Here is a 16,843-nt window from a genome sequence, read left to right on the forward strand (position 1 = left end):
TACATGAGAATGTAAATTGTCTCACTCTTAAACAGGATTTATACAGTAGCGAAGAGAACGAAACAATTGTGGATTTATTCTGTCAACAACCGATCAGTGTTTTTGAGTTAACTGAGGATACATCAAACGACTCTTTTAAAAATGGTATTTTATCTTCTATTTTGAAACAACAAACTGCCACACGTGTATTGGATTTGAAAATTAATCCAAGTTCAGATTTCAGTTTTGATTTTTGTGAACTCAAGAATTCCTTAGATACCATGCATATTTGGTTTTCTCACTGGGTAACTTTTCAACAAGTTTTGGAAATGAATACTGAACAGTTGTACCTGACAAAATCAAATTTTCTGCAAGAAGATTTCAAATTATTAATTGATAAATGGAGAGATGGATGGAATCCAAACTGGAAGGTTCTGATGATTGAATTCGATGAAGATATTGATATTGACGAATGTGTTGATGGAGAATATATCGATTTGCAACCAGAAGATTGGAAAAGGAAAAGTGTGATTTATGAGTGAGTTATTTCGTTTTTTTACCTCTATATCTGTAGTTATAAGATTGTATTCAGAAACTCTCCGATTCTACTCAATCGATACGAAGGATCGATCGAAAAATCATGGGGAACAGTTATCAGAACTGGGTATCATATTTTACGACAAGATGGAATAATTGCCTCAATTGGAATAGAGACCGGTAGATTCGGATGGTTTCATATTCAATCAGACAATGATGGACCCGAAATTCAGATGTTATCACATTATAGATCTTTCGGACTTGAATGACACTTTTTATTTTTTTTAATTTTCACCAAAATTTTAAATGAATGTGTGTAATAACATGTATAGATGTAATCTGCAAATCTGAAGTTTAGTACAGAATGAACGTGTCCGGAGTTTTTTCATCTTTCTTTTTTGATTGTTATTCAGTACTGAACTTCCGGGTCGACTGGGCCGGCCTGGCCCGGCCCGTTGCAAGTCTGATTTTTAATTCCTTCAAAGATCAATTGTGGTTTTCAAGAGGAATATTTCAGTTTGACTTTCTACGTTTATTGGAATATAGGCTAACATATTTTTTTGATGTATTTGGTCGTAATCTCGGTCACATCTTGTTATATTACTCGGGCACTAATTATACCTGAGCAGCTGCTGCCACATCTGCCTAATACCTCAATAATATGCAACCCGACGTTCTATTCCAATTATCCGTTGACCCTCTTCCATTTGTCCACCAAGAACAACTGTTCAGTATTCATTTCCAAAACTTGTTGAAAAGTTACCCAGTGAGAAAACCAAATATGCATGGTATCTAAGGAATTCTTGAGTTCACAAAAATCAAAACTGAAATCTGAACTTGGATTAATTTTCAAATCCAATACACGTGTGGCAGTTTGTTGTTTCAAAATAGAAGATAAAATACCATTTTTAAAAGAGTCGTTTGATGTATCCTCAGTTAACTCAAAAACACTGATCGGTTGTTGACAGAATAAATCCACAATTGTTTCGTTCTCTTCGCTACTGTATAAATCCTGTTTAAGAGTGAGACAATTTACATTCTCATGTATTATTTCCGAAATGTAATCAGCCAGTTTTTTTGAAGCAGATAGTAAATTTTCAGAAGTAAATAGATGGAGTAAATGTCGAGTATATGAAGATGGTCTGAAAAAAGTCATGTATATCGTGTTGTTTTGGGAGGTAAACAAAACTCACCCATCACCCCGGTAGTCATGCTCTTTTTCAATGACAGAAGGGATCCAGTAAGGGAAGTATATATTTTCTATCGGCTTTGTCATGTTCTCCCATGTCGGCTTTCTCGAATGGAATATTTTCATAAGCCCTCTAGGGAAGACTGGCCAGCATTTGTTTTCCTTTGTGTGTTTTGGTTCTGGACATTTTCTCAAGCAAAGTACCCATTTTTCAAATTGGAAAAAAGTGAATTGAAGATATATCTCATGAATATGTTTAAACCAAACTCCAAAAGTAAAATGAACGTTTCTGCGAGGCACTAAACGGATCGATTGGCACATTGATTTTGTTCTTTTACTACAGAAGGAGAAGAAGATTCTGTAAAAAATAAAAGTTATGGAGACCTCATTTGCCTGAAAACTTACATTTCATATGGAGTGAATAGCTTCAAAACTTCATTCAAAGCGACGGTAGGGAGCTTTAAAATGGGAAATTTGGAGAGGGACATTGCTATTTTTCGGTGGGTAAATGAGAGAGGGAAAATGGATAATTGGAATGGAGCAGTCTGGTTGCATATCATTGAGGTACTGGGCAGATGTGAAAGCACCTGTTCAGGTATAATTAGAGAACGAAAAATTCAACAAGATGAGACAGAGATTACGGACCGAATACATCAAAGACAGCGACAAAAGTAATATGTAATGAAGATTTGGGTCTTTAAATGACAACAATTTCAAAAATCTTTCGAGAAAAATCTCAATTTGTTTCGAGCTTCATTTCAATTTTACTCATATTTAATAACGAAAAAGTATGTATAATCTTAGTTTCTTATTTCTTCATTGAACTGTTATTTATATTACAGTATCTTTTTTGTACTGTATTTTTGTTTCCATCTAATTTAGCAGTATTTTTGGCATATTCGTGTATATTTCTTTTGTCCGTTGAAATGAAAATTTAATTTTAAACTATAATCATGGGCACATAGAATATTTCAAATTGCTAGCAATTTCTCTTTCTCAATGAACTGGTACGTTTGACGGTGTCTTTGATGCATTTGGTCCGTAATCTCTCTCTCTCTCTCTCTCTCTTCTTGTTCAATTTCTTCTCGTTCACTAATTATACCTGAGCAGCTGCCATCTGCCTAATACCTCAATAATATGCAACCCGACGTTCTATTCGAATTATCCGTTTTCCCTCTTTGATCCATCCACCGAGAAACGACAATGTCCCTATCCAAATTTCCTCTTTTAGAGCTTCCTAGAGTTGCTTTGAATGAAGTTTTAAGGCTATTCACTCCATTTGAAATGTAAGTTTCCAAGAATATGAAATCTCAATTACTTCTATTTTTACAGAATCTTCTTCTCCTTCTGTAGTAAAAGAACGAAATCAATATGCCAGTCGATTCGTTTAATTCCTAAATCCAAAGAAGCTCTCTGTACATTCAATGTTTGGATTAATTCAGTTCATGCGATATATCTTCAACTCACTTATTTCCCGCCAGAACTATGGGTATTTAACTTAGAAAAACGTCCGGAACAAAAATACCCGAAAAGAAACAAGTTTTGGTCAGTATTCCCTCAAGGATTATTGAAAATATGCTATTCGAGAAAACGAACGGAATCATCATGTCAGAAAATGGCAGAACCGATAGAAGGTATTCACTTTTCTAACTGGAACCCTTCCGTCGACACTGTTCATACCTACTCCTGGCTGACTAATGGGTGAGTTGTGAATGCATTTGAACACATAGTACCTAATGATTTTTTCCAGAACTACTTTAACAACTCGTCACTCCCTCCATCTGTATACTTCAAAAAACCTTGCATCTGTCACAAAAAAGCTGGCTGATCACATTTCTGAAATATTCCATGAAAAAGTCAATGCCTTTGGACTTGAATGGAATCAATACAATAGTAAAGAAAATCTAATGATAATGGATGCGTTCTGTAATCCAGTTCAAGATTTTCAGTTAACAGGGGACACTTCGAACGACTCTTCCAAAAATGACGTGTTGACTTCCATTTTGAAAAATCAAAATGCCAAAGAAACTATGACTCTGTGGATTAATCCAAGCTCAGATTTCAGTTTTGATTTTAGTCAATTCAAGAATTCCTTAGAAATCTTGGATATAACAGACTCACATTGGATAACTATTCAAAACATTTTGGATGTCAGATGTGTAAAATTGTACCTTCATAAGTCAAATTTTCTCCAAGCAGATTACAAATTATTGATTGATAAATGGAGAGATGGATGGACTCCAAATTGGAAGACAATGAGCATTGAACTCAATGAAGATATCAATGTTGATACCTGTGTCGATGGAGAATATATTGATTTGGAACCAGAGAACTATAAAAGTAGAAAAGTAGTCTGTGGGTAAGTATAGAAATTATTCAGTTTCTATTTTTATGACTGATTGTATTCAGAAATTTACCAATTCAACTCAATCGATTCAAAGGATTTTTCGAAGGCAATTGTGGAACAGCCTTTATGCATGCATATCATATTTTACGATCAGATGGGTGTATTGCAACGATTGGAATAGCAGACGATAAATATCGAGTTGGATGGTTTCATATCAGATAATTACAACACTTATTCAGACATTATACTCGAATCGGTTTATTTTCAACTGTGACTGAAAATTTCAGTTTTTTGCCGTTTTGAAAAAATAAATTTCTTAATAACTTTTTTTTTAATGAAGTGTGCACTGCCAAACGCGAATTCAACGGAACGGGAAAAACGGAATATCTTATTAAGCGGTACTGTATATTTGTCAAAAGCTGATACCATGTTATGAACTTATATCTAATTTTCAAACTTTTCACGACAGCTCAGAACTATTTAGAACAGAAATGGGTTGATTTGAAAGTTTCAGCAGAACAAGCCAAACTATGGTATATTTTAGACCGTTACTGTATACATATGTAGGCAGAATTTTGTGACTGAAATTTATGGTCTCTTGGAACTACAGTTCCATGCTGTAAGATATCGCTCCTTTTTCAGGCTGACTATTTGGCAGTTTGGCAGTTTTTTTTAGGTTGTTGCAGAACACTCTGGCTCCCTGCTATCGGCCCGAGCACGGCGTATCATTGAGATAATCTCAAGCGGCAGTGCATAAAAATGTATCTTTTAGGGTTGTTCTTACTGTACCGTGCAGTATGATATACAATTTGGTATTTTTCAGTTGAAAATGACTAACTTTGAGACGGTTTTACGATATCACTGATTGTCCCACAAAGCAAATTATGTATAAACCATACAGAACGAAGGTAGAGCTTTATTTTTGTCGTTGACACCTTTTTTGTACGGGCACTTCCTAGAGAGTTATGGTAATTATAAAGGGACAGCTCAAAAATCATTTTGCACTGAAATAGAGGGAGAAAATATTTTGTCGATATGTAACTTGCTAGGGAGTGTCCGTACAAAAAAGTTGTCAACTACAAAAATGAAGCTCTACCTTTGTTCTGTATGGTTTATACATAATTTGCCTTGCGGGACAATCAGTGATACCGTAACACCTTCTCAAAGTTGGTACTTTTCAGCAGAAAAAGGTCAAATTGTGTATCTTACTGCACGGTGGTGTAGGTCTGAAAACCAGTTTAGTCAAAGAAGTTATTGGGAACTATTAAAAACACTACTTCTTGTTTTGTTATTACGTTTTCCGAAAATTCGAATTGAATTTTTCCCTACAGTGAACAGTGCGACTGTGGGTGTTTTGCTTCAGCACTTCAATTTGAAACTAACAGAGAAAATCTCAATTAAAGTTAGACCTGTATTTCCGTGTTTTATTTTCATTTGTTATTTACACGAGGAGTTTTGACCTACTCATCCATTACTATCATCCTCGAATTAAAAAAAACGTTTTCGTAGATCAAATATTTTTAGAAAATCGAGAAAAATCTATTAGCGGAATCTACCATCATTCGGTCTCTATGAATTTCGCTGGCGTTCATTTTTGTTTTTCGAATCTAGCTATTTTTAGCAGTTCACTCTCTTTTCTTTAAAAAATAGAAATTAAAATAACTCATCTCATTTCAGCTATAATGGGAAAGTGTTTGTCCCGTAACCAAGACCCCCCGGCTACCAACAACGGTAGAATTTTGTGACGGAAACCCGCCTCCCGCAGCTACGACCACCAACGCCGGGGGAACACCTCCATCGTCTTACGGAGCTCCACCTCCCTATTCCCCCCGCACCGTATACAGCCGAGGGAGTCGCTCCTCAACAACCAAATGTCGTGAGTGTTCAGCAAAGGATCGAAAGAGGTGAGAACTAAATAGGAAACCTTTTGAAATGTTCACCACATTTCGGCTTGTTCTGTTGAAACTCTGAAATCGACTCATTTCTGTTCTAAATAGTTCTGACCTGTTGTTACAAGTTTGAAATTTGATAGTAGTTCATAACATGGTATCCGCTTTTGACAAATATACAGTACCGTTAAAAAAGATATTCACACTTAACTAAAACAAATTATTGAGAAATTTATTTTACAAAATAGCAAAAGATTGAAATTTTCATAGTCACAGTTAATAATAAATTGATTCGAGTATAATAACTGAACAATTATCGTTATTTTCTGATATGAAACCATCCAACTCGATATTTATCTTCTGATATTCCAATAGTTGCAATCATTTCATCTGATCGTAAAATATGATATCCATGCATAAAGGTTGTTTCACAACTTATGTCAAAATATCCTTTGAATCGAATTGGGACATTTCTGAACACAATCAGTTATAAAAATAGAAAATTAACAATTTAACTACTTACCCACATACTACTCTTTTATTATTATAATACTCTGGTTCCATGTCAATAAATTCTCCCTCGGCACATGTATCAACATCGATATCTTCATTGAGTTCAATAGTCATAGTCTTCCAATTTGGAGTCCATCCATTTCTCCATTTATCAATCAATAATTTGAAATCTGCCTGCAGAAAATTTGACTTATGAATGTACAATTTTTCACATTTGACATTCGAAATGTTTTGAATAGTTATCCAATGTGAGTATGCAATATCCAAGGTATCTAAGGAATTCTTGAATTGTCCAAAGTCAAAACTGAAATCAGAACTCGGATTAATCCACAGAGTCATATTTTTTTTGTCATTTTGCTTCTTCAAAATAGAAGTCAACACATCATTTTTGGAAGAGTCGTTCGAAGTGTCCCCGGTTAACAGAAAATCTCGGACTGGATGTTTACAGAACACATCCATTATCATTTTATTTTCTTGGCCATTGTATAGATTCCATTCAAGTCCAAAGAAGTTTTCTTCTTCATGGAATATTTCAGAAATGTAGTCAGCCAGCTTTCTTGTAGCAAATGTGAGATTTTCAGAAGTGTACAGATCTATAGAGTGGCGACTTGTTACGGCAGCTCTGGGAAAATCATAAGGTACTGTATGTTCAAGCGCATTCATAACTCACTCTTTAGTTGGCCAGGAGTAGGTATGAGCAGTGTCGACGGCAGGCTTCCAGTTAGGAAAATGAATACCTTCTATCGGTTCTGTCATATTCTGACATGACGATTTCGTAGGTTTTCTCCAATAGCAAATTTTCAAGAAAACTTGTTGAAGCACTGACCAAAATGTGTTTCTCTTTGTGCATTTTGGTTCAGGACATTCTTCCAAGTTAAATTCCCATATTTCTGACGGAAAATAAGAAAATTGAAGGTATATCGCATGAACTGAAGTAATCCAAACATTGAATACAAGAAGATCCTTCTTGCATTGAGACACTGTACGAATCGACTGACATACTGATTTCGTTCTTTTGCTACAGAAGCAGAAGAAGATTCTGTGAAAATAGAAGTTATTGAGACTTCATATTCTTGAAAACTTACATTTCAAATGGAGTGAATAGTTTCAAAACTTCATTTAAAGCAACGGTAGGAAGCTTTAAAAGAGGGAATTTGGAGAGGGACATTGCTATTTCTCGGTGGGTAAAAGGGAGAGGGAAAACGGATAATTGGAACGGAACGTCGGGTTGCATATTATTGAGCTATAGGGCAGATGTCGGGCACCTGCTCTCGTATAATTAGTGAACGAGAAATTGAGTAAAACAGAGATTACGGACCAAATACATCAAAGACACCGGCAAACAAAATTATACCAGTTTATTGGAGAAGGGTTGATATTGAGCAGAATAGAGAGGACCATTCGCTTCTTTTATGGGAGAAGGAAATTAATTAATTTTTTAATAAAACCCGGTCGATTGAGTTGAATCGGAGAGTTTCTGAAAAATGAAATGAAAATTAACCTTTCGTTGTTAGAATAAATTCTTGACCCAATGGTAAAACCACCATAACAATAAATTTCTGAATGATCGACTTCAAGTCGAGAAGAGAGAATCGTAGTTTGGTGTCTTCAAATATTCAATCAATTCGTTCAGTTCCTTTGTATGTTCTGCTCTTCTAGATACAGAATAGGCAACTCTGGAAAAAAGTGACAGTTATTTTCAGCATCATTTTGAATAAACGCGTATGTTTGAGTTGGTAATGACTACATTTTACTATTTCCTCATTTTCTACTGAGCAAGCAATGAAGTAAAACCAATTTTGATAAAAAACAAAAAGAATATGGACTGTTAAAACAACCGACATAACCATTAACCTTTCTGTCATAGACGACAAGGCAACACATTAATAAATCGAGGATAGGAGAGGATGCAGAGTATAGTTTCCTCTCTTCCGAATATTTCTCACTTATTTTCTTTGGCAGATGACTCAATTGTGATTTCAAAAGAATTTCAGTTTTATTAAGCGTTAAAATTGTGAAAATTGAACCAGGTGATAAGAAGTGATTCCTAAAACACATCACAAACTGTTTTATTCGTTGTTTGCACAGTTTTTGCTCAGAGCAAAATTTGTATGTATATAACCAACTCAACCATACGCATCTAATCACATTATAACCAACTCAACCATACACATATATTCACGATGGCTCACAAAATTATTGTCGAAAAAACTCTTGACTACTACCCTCAGGGCTCGCAACGGTTGGTTTTTTCTTGATTTTGAATATAGAAGCACCCTTTTATTAGAGGCGCACCATGAAAAGCGGTTTGAATAATAGTGACGTAACCTTACATGGAATGTACTATTACTTGAATTTTTTTATGAAAGGGTTTTCAAAAAACTGGTCAAGATTTTGTATTTATAGTGCGTATTGTTAGTTACCCGAAAATTATCGTGTCGTCATGTCGACTTTCCTCATCACAAAACTTTTTCAAAAACAATTTTTTCAATATTATGAAATTTCAAATACCCGTAACTTTTTAAATACTATTAGAAAAAACGTTGAAACTTGGAGAACTTGTTTTGAAACCTATTTTAGTTTGAAAAATAGATTTTGTGCTATTTTAAGAAAAAAATGTCCGAATTTTCAAAAAGGGGGACCACATGAACTATCGCCTGGAAATAAAAACAGTTTTTCTAAAAACGACCCAAAACTGGTTTTTATCGCTCTGAAGCATAAACTATTGACATGTTTAAAATTTTGAAATTTTTAGATGGAGTCAGTTTTTGAAACGTTAACTATTTAAAAAAGTTTTTTAAAGAAGATTATTAGTTTTATTCTGATTAATGTCACATGTAGACAATGAAAAAAATTGGATATTTTTTTTGCTTCACAAGATACTTTTTTCCAGAATTGCCTCTCCTGTGTCTGATGAAAGGAAGCATCCGAAGGAATTAAACGAAATGATCGATCATTTGGAACAAAACAACTTCAAAACAATCGATTTGACGTCGATCCACGTTTCGAATCCAGGTGTTTACGATACCAATCTTGACTCTTTCCTGGATTACATTCATCGAAAAGGATGGAATAATAATGAGAAACCACATTTTGTCACTAATAAAAACCTTTTGAAAAGTGTCGCAGCTTCGAAAACCAATTTAATATATGCCTGTCGTATGAAAGGAGTAACCTTCATGATAATTGGTGGAACAAATACACCCGTCAGTTTAGGTTTGGGACCTGTTTTCGAACATATTATGACCGAAAAAAGTAACGATGAAATTGAAATTAAAGGAGTGTTTGAAGCAACAGTTCCACGTGAAGGAGGTGACTCCTTCAGAATTTATTATTCTGGACAAATAGATGCTGTAACTAAAGACGAAGGTGGTGAGAAAGTAATCAAGGGGCATCGACTAATTTATTCTTTCCAGACAATATTCGTCACTTCGAACTCAAGCTCTTCGAGAATACCAAAAGCGGAGATGAAGTCTTTTGGGATAAAGTCTTTTGGAAAAATAGCGGTTGCATTTTTTATTGGCAAGCCTTTTTTGGAAATTGTGAATCGTTGATATTTGGTTTTCGAACAGGTAAGCACCGATGGAATAGAATTGATCCTTATCATCTTTATAAGGTATGTGATATATTGAAGACGTTCTTCAGAAAAACTGATAAATTGGTTTAAGATAACAGAAATGAATGTGCAGGACATGCCAAAAAAAGCAGCTGTGAAATTGGAGAATGAAACCTGGACTGTAGAAGATGGGGAAAAAAACTTGTTATCTTTGCTCACTCTTGTCAACAAGTTCGTCACTTCGGATAAGGATTGCTTTGTTTTCGAAAAAAATGAAATATATTCATCTGGTTGGATTGCGAAGCGAGATAAGAAAAAAATTGTTTCCAAATTTCAAAGCGTGATTAGAGAGAAACTTTGCACCGTGACTCGTCCTTCTAAATTCCAATAGTCATTCTTCGATTGTCCTATTCTCTTTTCTTTTCTTATCTTCTTCCCATTCATGCACTTGTCTTGTTACGTTTTTATCACCTATAATAACCATTTGCTTCTCCGTTATCGTCTTTTTTAAGTGTAACTACAATTATTGAAAATAAATGAAAGTGTTATCTTGAAAAGCACTGACCTCTTTTATCAACGCTCCTGTAAAATAGCGAAGTTGCTGAAACTCTGGCGAAACACTCATCTGAACGTTCCGTTTGTTTTGTGGGGGGAACTAAAAACGTATTAGGACCAGGACTTTACTGCCATGGTGTTTGCACAGTCCTTCAAAGTGATAATCCGCGACAGAGCGCGATTGCGACGATCGCTGGCGCGATTCTCGTTTTTCAGCTTAAAACCGATTATACACCGATTTCTCGAAATTTCAGCATTTTCGCTGGTTCAAAAGTAGTAACAAATGTTCTGCGGACAAAAATACATCGTTTAAGTGTAACCTTCTCTCACATTGTCGAAAAATAAGAGAGTTGAAAGACTTTTAAGAAAATCAACTAAAAAAACCATTTTTTGCCATTTTCAGAAGAAATACGAAAAATTGGAGCGATTTCATTTGTTCTCGTTAAGTAACATTTATGAAGATGACTGTTGCGAACATTTTAAGCCTAAATACGTGTTATAATATTCAGAACTGGAATTATTGAATCAATTTTTAAGTTCAACTTTTTTCAAAAAATTCAGTTTTTTGTTAATTTTTCAGTCTAGAAGTACTTGAAAGGATTCAAAATAGCATAACGGCAACTGGAAATACTTAATTAGCAGGAGAAATGCACTTTTTATTGAAAATTCGAGAGTTTTTTGTTTCTCAAAAAAAAAATAAAACTGACTTTTTGGCGTTGAAAAGCGGTATATCATGGTTTGATGGGCACCTATTCACTTATACGCCTTTTTTTTCGACGAATTCACTCGTTTTATCATAGAACTCGGCAATTTTGCTCGCATGCTCAATTAATTGAATTTCGGGTTACTGTAGAATTTAAAGGGAGGCGACACAAAACTTTAAAAACGGGAAGCGCGCCAGCTATGTCTGTTGTGCGCATTATCACTTTGAATGACTGTGGTTTGTGTTATTTGGCCAAGTTCGTATAAAAATAGTTATTACTTTTCAGAGTGAGGTTGTTGTCAGTAAAATGTATAAAAACGATCAACTTCATATAAAAGTAAACAGAATACAGTGTTGCACATTTTATTAGGGAATCGGAAGCGAACATTTTTCGGCGGAAGGCGGAAGGCGGAAAGCGGAATGAAAAAAGTGCCAAAAAGGCGGGAGGCGAAATGAACATGAATTTTTTAGAAGACAATGTTGACCTTATTTTGTTGTAAAAAGCCCTTAAAAAGGTTAAATTTGTGTTAAAATTAGTTTTTTCGATAAAAACTTATAGCTTTGCTGCGAAAAATCCTTAAAAGTATCAGTAAATTTGAGTAGGCGAACAAATTTTGGAAGGCGGAAAAAATCTTAAAATTGCGGAAGGCGGAAGGCGGAATTCCGCTCAACTCTGTTTCAGATACAAATTGTGCATGACTCGGTAAAATATATTCGTTCATAAAGTATGATTTATTTAAAAATTGCGTCACTTAACTTCAATCGGTCATAACAGTCCAGGGTTGACAGGAACAAAAAGTGATTGACTAGTAAGCTGATAAGAATAAAATTTTGAACATTTTCTTAGTTGATAATCTTTTTTTACGAGCTCTTCCTAACAAGTTATAGCTCGTATCATAAAATTGAACTTCTTGATTTGTTGCTTGGCTAGACTGTATTCCATCAACCTGGTCGTATCAAAAAATGCAAACAACCACATGTGTTTCTGCCTCCAAAGTATTCGAACAGTTGATCACTACACCTCTATTGTGGCTACACTAACTGCGTCACTTCTCTTCGTGCACTCTCTCACTCTAGCCAGTCTACCCCAGTTGATCTCTACCCAACCATATAAAAGAGAGGGGTAACCAGTGCATTTTCATCAGTTGTATTCGATGCCTTCTGAAAAGAAACAACTTCTTATTGTGGGCGCTGGAGCTTCAGGGCTTCCGTCTATTCGGTAAGGGACTCTTTTTTTCAGTCTTCCTTGTTTCAAATCTCTAATTCCAGACATGCCCTACTGTATCCAAATGTTCAGGTGACTTGCTTTGAGAAGTCGAATGATATTGGTGGATTGTGGAATTACAAACCTCATCAGACAGATTGTAAGTTTAGTTGAGAATAATAATTTCTTATCGAAACCATTTTCAGTGTCCACTGTCATGAAGTCCACCGTAATCAACTCATCGAAAGAAATGACTGCATTCTCCGATTTCCCACCAGAAGACACAATGTCCAACTTCATGCATAACACAGAGATGTGTAGATATCTGAAGAATTATGCGAAGAATTTCGGGCTCACAAAGTACATCAAGTTGAATCATGCCGTTGTTTCGATTGTTCGAAATGATGACTATGCGGAGACCGGGAAGTGGAGAGTCAGATATACAGATGGGTTAGTTTTATTTATTTGTTAGAAGGGATAAGAACCTTATAAGAGTAGAATTTTATATTAAAAACTTTAATAACTAAAAACGGTGGTAAGCTGAAATTGTAGGCCTTTTGAAACGGGTTTCCCATTTTCACAGCAGACAGATGAGCCGAGCTATAAGATTGTTTTGCCCGATATTTGTTGAAAAGTAACTAACGAGAAGTTTCTGTTTAACTTAGTTTATTTAGCTCTTAGGGAAAATTTGATACCAGTTTCAGATTTCCAGCAGATTCAGCTCTCCTCACTATATAGAATACAAATCACAAAATATTTCGAATTGTCATAATTACTTCAACAAGCTCTAGGAAGAAGCTCTAGAAAAAGTGATCAACAACAAAAATGATTAGTATGAATTTCTTAAAGTTTTGTTAATTGATAGAGCTTGACTGACTTATTCCAGGTGTTTTCAAATTTTCTTTCCAGGAACGGAAAAGAGCACGAGAAAATTTTCGATGGAGTAATGCTATGCTCTGGACATCACGCACTTCCCCACATTCCGAACCCATGGCCAGGACAGAAACAATTCGAAGGACGAATCATTCATTCTCATGATTATAAAGATCATCGTGGCTATGAGGATAAGGTTGTCGTCGTGGTGGGACTCGGCAACTCAGGTGGAGATTGTGCAGTTGAGTTGAGTCGAGTTGCGAAACAAGTCTATTTGGTCACAAGACGTGGCAGTTGGGTTTACAATCGATTGTTTGATAGAGGAGAACCAGTGGATATGGTTTTCAATACGTAAGATTCTATAGTCTATAAGCTTTTAACTTTTTCTTATTCCAGAAAATTCCAAATGCTCTTCTCTCAAGTTGTTCCAACTCCAATCCTTAATTGGAGTTTCGAAAGACTTCTGAATAGAAGATTTGACCATGCAAAGTATGGACTCAAGCCCGAACATTCCGCTTTGGGGTGAGGAGTCCTCTATGAAGTTATTCCATCAATATTTTTGGTTTCAGAGCTCATATAACTATCAATGACGAGTTACCAAACCGTATTGCGTGTGGAACTGTTAGAGTCAAGCCAGGAATCAAAGAATTTTCCCAGAAATCGATTAAATTTGAAGATGGATCTGTAGTGGAGAATGTGGATGAAGTGATCCTAGCCACCGGATTCTCATTTCATTTCAATCTTGTCGAGGGAGAAAAATTGATAAAAGTGAATGAGAATAAGGTGGATGCATACAAATATGTGTTCCCATTGGCGACTGCGGATCATAATACTTTGGCTATCATTGGATTGATTCAACCAATCGGATCAATCATGCCGATAAGTGAAATGCAAGCAAGAGTCTACATGGAATCGTTTGCGGCTGGAAGACCATTACCAACTCGAGCGGAGGTATGAGATTGGATATCTATAAATCAATTAGTAATAGTCTAATTATCAATAATTACAGATGAAAGCTGACATTATCCAAAAACGAGAAGAAATGAGTCGCCGTTACGTGGAGAGTCGTCGCCACACTATTCAAGTGGATTATGCGAGTTATATGCATGAACTCGGGGATCTCATCGGATGCAATCCCGATATGAAAAGTCTTTTGATGTGGAAACCAATGCTCGCTTGGAAAGTATACTTCGGTCCATGTGTCCCGTATATCTTCAGATTGAATGGACCAAACAAGTGGGAAGGAGCAGAGAACGCGATTTGGGATGTGGAGTATAGAGCGGAGAAGCCAACCAATAGCAAGTTGGAAAGAAAGTAATTTCTTTTGTACTTTATCTTATATATGTCGTATTATTAACTTTTATTCCAATAAACATAGAAAGCCAAAACGAAATATTTTTCATGTAAACCACAAAATGTGTTTTGAACAAAAAAAAATCTGACTTGCAACGAGTCGGAAGTTCAGTAATAAACTGATTTTTTAGGCTTCAAAAGTTGTTTTTTCAAAAAAAAAAGAAGGAAAATTTTCAGAATAATTGTAGCAAAAAAAGTTCAAAAATTCAGACCTCGACTTTCGCAAGTCTGTTAAAAATTATTCATCGAATTCTAATTATTTTCGAAAGCTCTAAAATGAACAATCATTTTAATTTCTGAGTTATTATCATTTGATTGAATATGAAACCATCCGATTCTCTTCTTCTCAATCCCAATTGAAGCGATAGTTCCATCTGATCTTAAGATGTGATAACCGGTCCTGATAAGTCGCCCCCAAGAATTTTTGTGTGATCCGACAAATCGATTCAATTGGATTGGAGAGTTTCTGAATATAACGCACAACTGGTTTGACAAGTTCAACCAGAAAAGCTCACCTATAAACAGCTTTTTTATTCTTCCAGTCCTTTGTTGGCAATTAAATGAACTCTCCTTTAACACATTTGTCAATATTGATATCCTCTTTGAATTCAATCATAAGTGCTTCCCAATTCGGACTCCACCCATCTCTCCATTTTTGTATCAATGCTTTGAAATCTGCTTGGAGAAAGTTAGATCTCGAGAGAAACACCATTTGAGATTTGATCTCCTGCAGTTGTTGAAAAGTTATCCAGTGAGAATACAGAATATTTAGAGAATCTAAACGATTTTCCAACTGACTGAAGTCAAAACGGTAATTAGCACTTGGGTTAAACCATAAATTTAGCCTATTTATCGATTTCTGTCTGGTCAGAATGTTGGTCAAAATATCATTCTTTGAAGGATCATCTGAGGTGTCCCCAGATAATTGAAATTGTTGAACAGGTTGTTCACAGAATAAATCCAATATCAACTGATTTTCTTCAATGCCAAACATTTTATAATCAAATGCAAATGCTTGAATTTCTTGATGAAATATTTCAGAGATGTGGAAGCATAAGTTCCTGGTAGCCGATATAAGGCAATCCGATGTGCGAAGACGGAGGCTATACTCGGTGGTTGTAATAGTTCTGGAAGACACAGAGAAGTTAGATTGTCTGAAATTTCTGTAACGTACCCATGACCACCAGTCCCATGTTCAACAACTCTTCTACGTGGATCCCATGATGCCTCTTTCTCCGGACGCTTCTTCCTCATATAAAAAACCCAGTCATGAGCTGGTAAATATGAGAATTGGAGATGTATCTCATAGTGAGAATCAATAAAAACATGGAATTTAGTGAGTGTCTCCTTGCACTGAGAAACCGCACGGATGGTCTTGCATATTGATTTCGTGTAATTACTGCATAAGGACAGGGAGATTCTGGGAAGAAAAACAGTTGATGAATAGGAATTCTTGGAAACAAAACTTACATTTCAAATGGAGTGAATAATTTCAGAACTTCATTTAAAGCAACTCTCGGGAGTTTCAGAAGACAGAATTTTGACTGTGTCATTGTTACTTTTTTATGGAATAATGGAAGAGAATGAGACGTTGATACATAGAAATGAGTGCCCCGGGAAGGTTAACAGATGATGAAGGAATCGCGCTCCATTAGACTTGGAGGTTAATTCAAATTAAAAAAGTTTTCTATTAGCTATATCGTTGTGGCATTTTGATGCGCAGCTTAATCGACCATTTTTTGAGACGATTTATGTTAATTTTCTTGCTTTTTCGAGATCAGTTCAATTAAAAAAAAAGAAATTTGCAAAAAAAATTTATTTCAAGTTTTGCGCTGATTTCGGCGGAGCGCAGGTGATTTTTGTACTCAATCCCAGACTTGTCACTTTTTTTCCTGATTTCGGCCCGGCCCGGCCCGGCCCGGCTCTTTTGAAACATTTTGAGTTTTTGATTTTTTTTTTGAAAATTTTTTGAAATTTTAGGAAAAATGTGAATATATATGATAATTTAAGCATTTTTACTCTATTTTTTCGAAAAATTTCAAATAAAATTTGGTAAAAACGGGTTCCCATTTTTTGAAATCAGGAAAAATTTTGGCCCGGCCCGGCCCGGGTCGGCCCGATTTTTGACAAGTCTGCTCAATCCCA

At 35.5% G+C, this 16,843-nt stretch overlaps 6 protein-coding genes across 6 annotated transcripts; 4 read left to right on the top strand and 2 right to left on the bottom strand.

Moving 5' to 3' along the window:
• Positions 1-416: 416 nt before the first annotated feature.
• GCK72_020412 (uncharacterized protein) lies at positions 417-785 on the top strand (the record flags this gene model as incomplete). Its single annotated transcript, XM_003116489.2, has 2 exons — positions 417-517; positions 572-785. The coding sequence occupies 2 exons, from the start codon at positions 417-419 to the stop codon at positions 783-785; spliced, it is 315 nt and encodes a 104-aa protein (XP_003116537.2).
• Positions 786-3,320: 2,535 nt separating this feature from the next.
• GCK72_020413 (uncharacterized protein) lies at positions 3,321-4,274 on the top strand (the record flags this gene model as incomplete). The annotated part of the gene is made up of 3 exons (XM_053733566.1): positions 3,321-3,406; positions 3,456-4,064; positions 4,115-4,274. The coding sequence occupies 3 exons, from the start codon at positions 3,321-3,323 to the stop codon at positions 4,272-4,274; spliced, it is 855 nt and encodes a 284-aa protein (XP_053582479.1).
• A 1,986-nt stretch (positions 4,275-6,260) lies between these two features.
• GCK72_020414 (uncharacterized protein) lies at positions 6,261-7,210 on the bottom strand (the record flags this gene model as incomplete). Its single annotated transcript, XM_053733567.1, has 3 exons — positions 6,261-6,414; positions 6,465-7,076; positions 7,125-7,210. 3 exons carry the CDS (start codon positions 7,208-7,210, stop codon positions 6,261-6,263), a joined length of 852 nt encoding a protein of 283 aa, XP_053582480.1.
• A 2,189-nt stretch (positions 7,211-9,399) lies between these two features.
• GCK72_020415 (uncharacterized protein) lies at positions 9,400-10,401 on the top strand (the record flags this gene model as incomplete). Its single annotated transcript, XM_053733568.1, has 3 exons — positions 9,400-9,826; positions 9,871-10,070; positions 10,123-10,401. 3 exons carry the CDS (start codon positions 9,400-9,402, stop codon positions 10,399-10,401), a joined length of 906 nt encoding a protein of 301 aa, XP_053582481.1.
• Positions 10,402-12,422: 2,021 nt separating this feature from the next.
• Positions 12,423-14,663, top strand: GCK72_020416 (uncharacterized protein; the record flags this gene model as incomplete). The annotated part of the gene is made up of 7 exons (XM_003116092.2): positions 12,423-12,487; positions 12,538-12,632; positions 12,679-12,922; positions 13,382-13,696; positions 13,742-13,867; positions 13,915-14,296; positions 14,355-14,663. 7 exons carry the CDS (start codon positions 12,423-12,425, stop codon positions 14,661-14,663), a joined length of 1,536 nt encoding a protein of 511 aa, XP_003116140.2.
• Positions 14,664-15,254: 591 nt separating this feature from the next.
• GCK72_020417 (uncharacterized protein) lies at positions 15,255-16,251 on the bottom strand (the record flags this gene model as incomplete). Its single annotated transcript, XM_003116582.2, has 3 exons — positions 15,255-15,825; positions 15,873-16,118; positions 16,169-16,251. 3 exons carry the CDS (start codon positions 16,249-16,251, stop codon positions 15,255-15,257), a joined length of 900 nt encoding a protein of 299 aa, XP_003116630.2.
• Positions 16,252-16,843: the final 592 nt, after the last annotated feature.

Source organism: Caenorhabditis remanei, chromosome V (genome assembly GCF_010183535.1).
Source record: "Caenorhabditis remanei strain PX506 chromosome V, whole genome shotgun sequence".
NCBI classification, from domain to species: domain Eukaryota; kingdom Metazoa; phylum Nematoda; class Chromadorea; order Rhabditida; family Rhabditidae; genus Caenorhabditis; species Caenorhabditis remanei.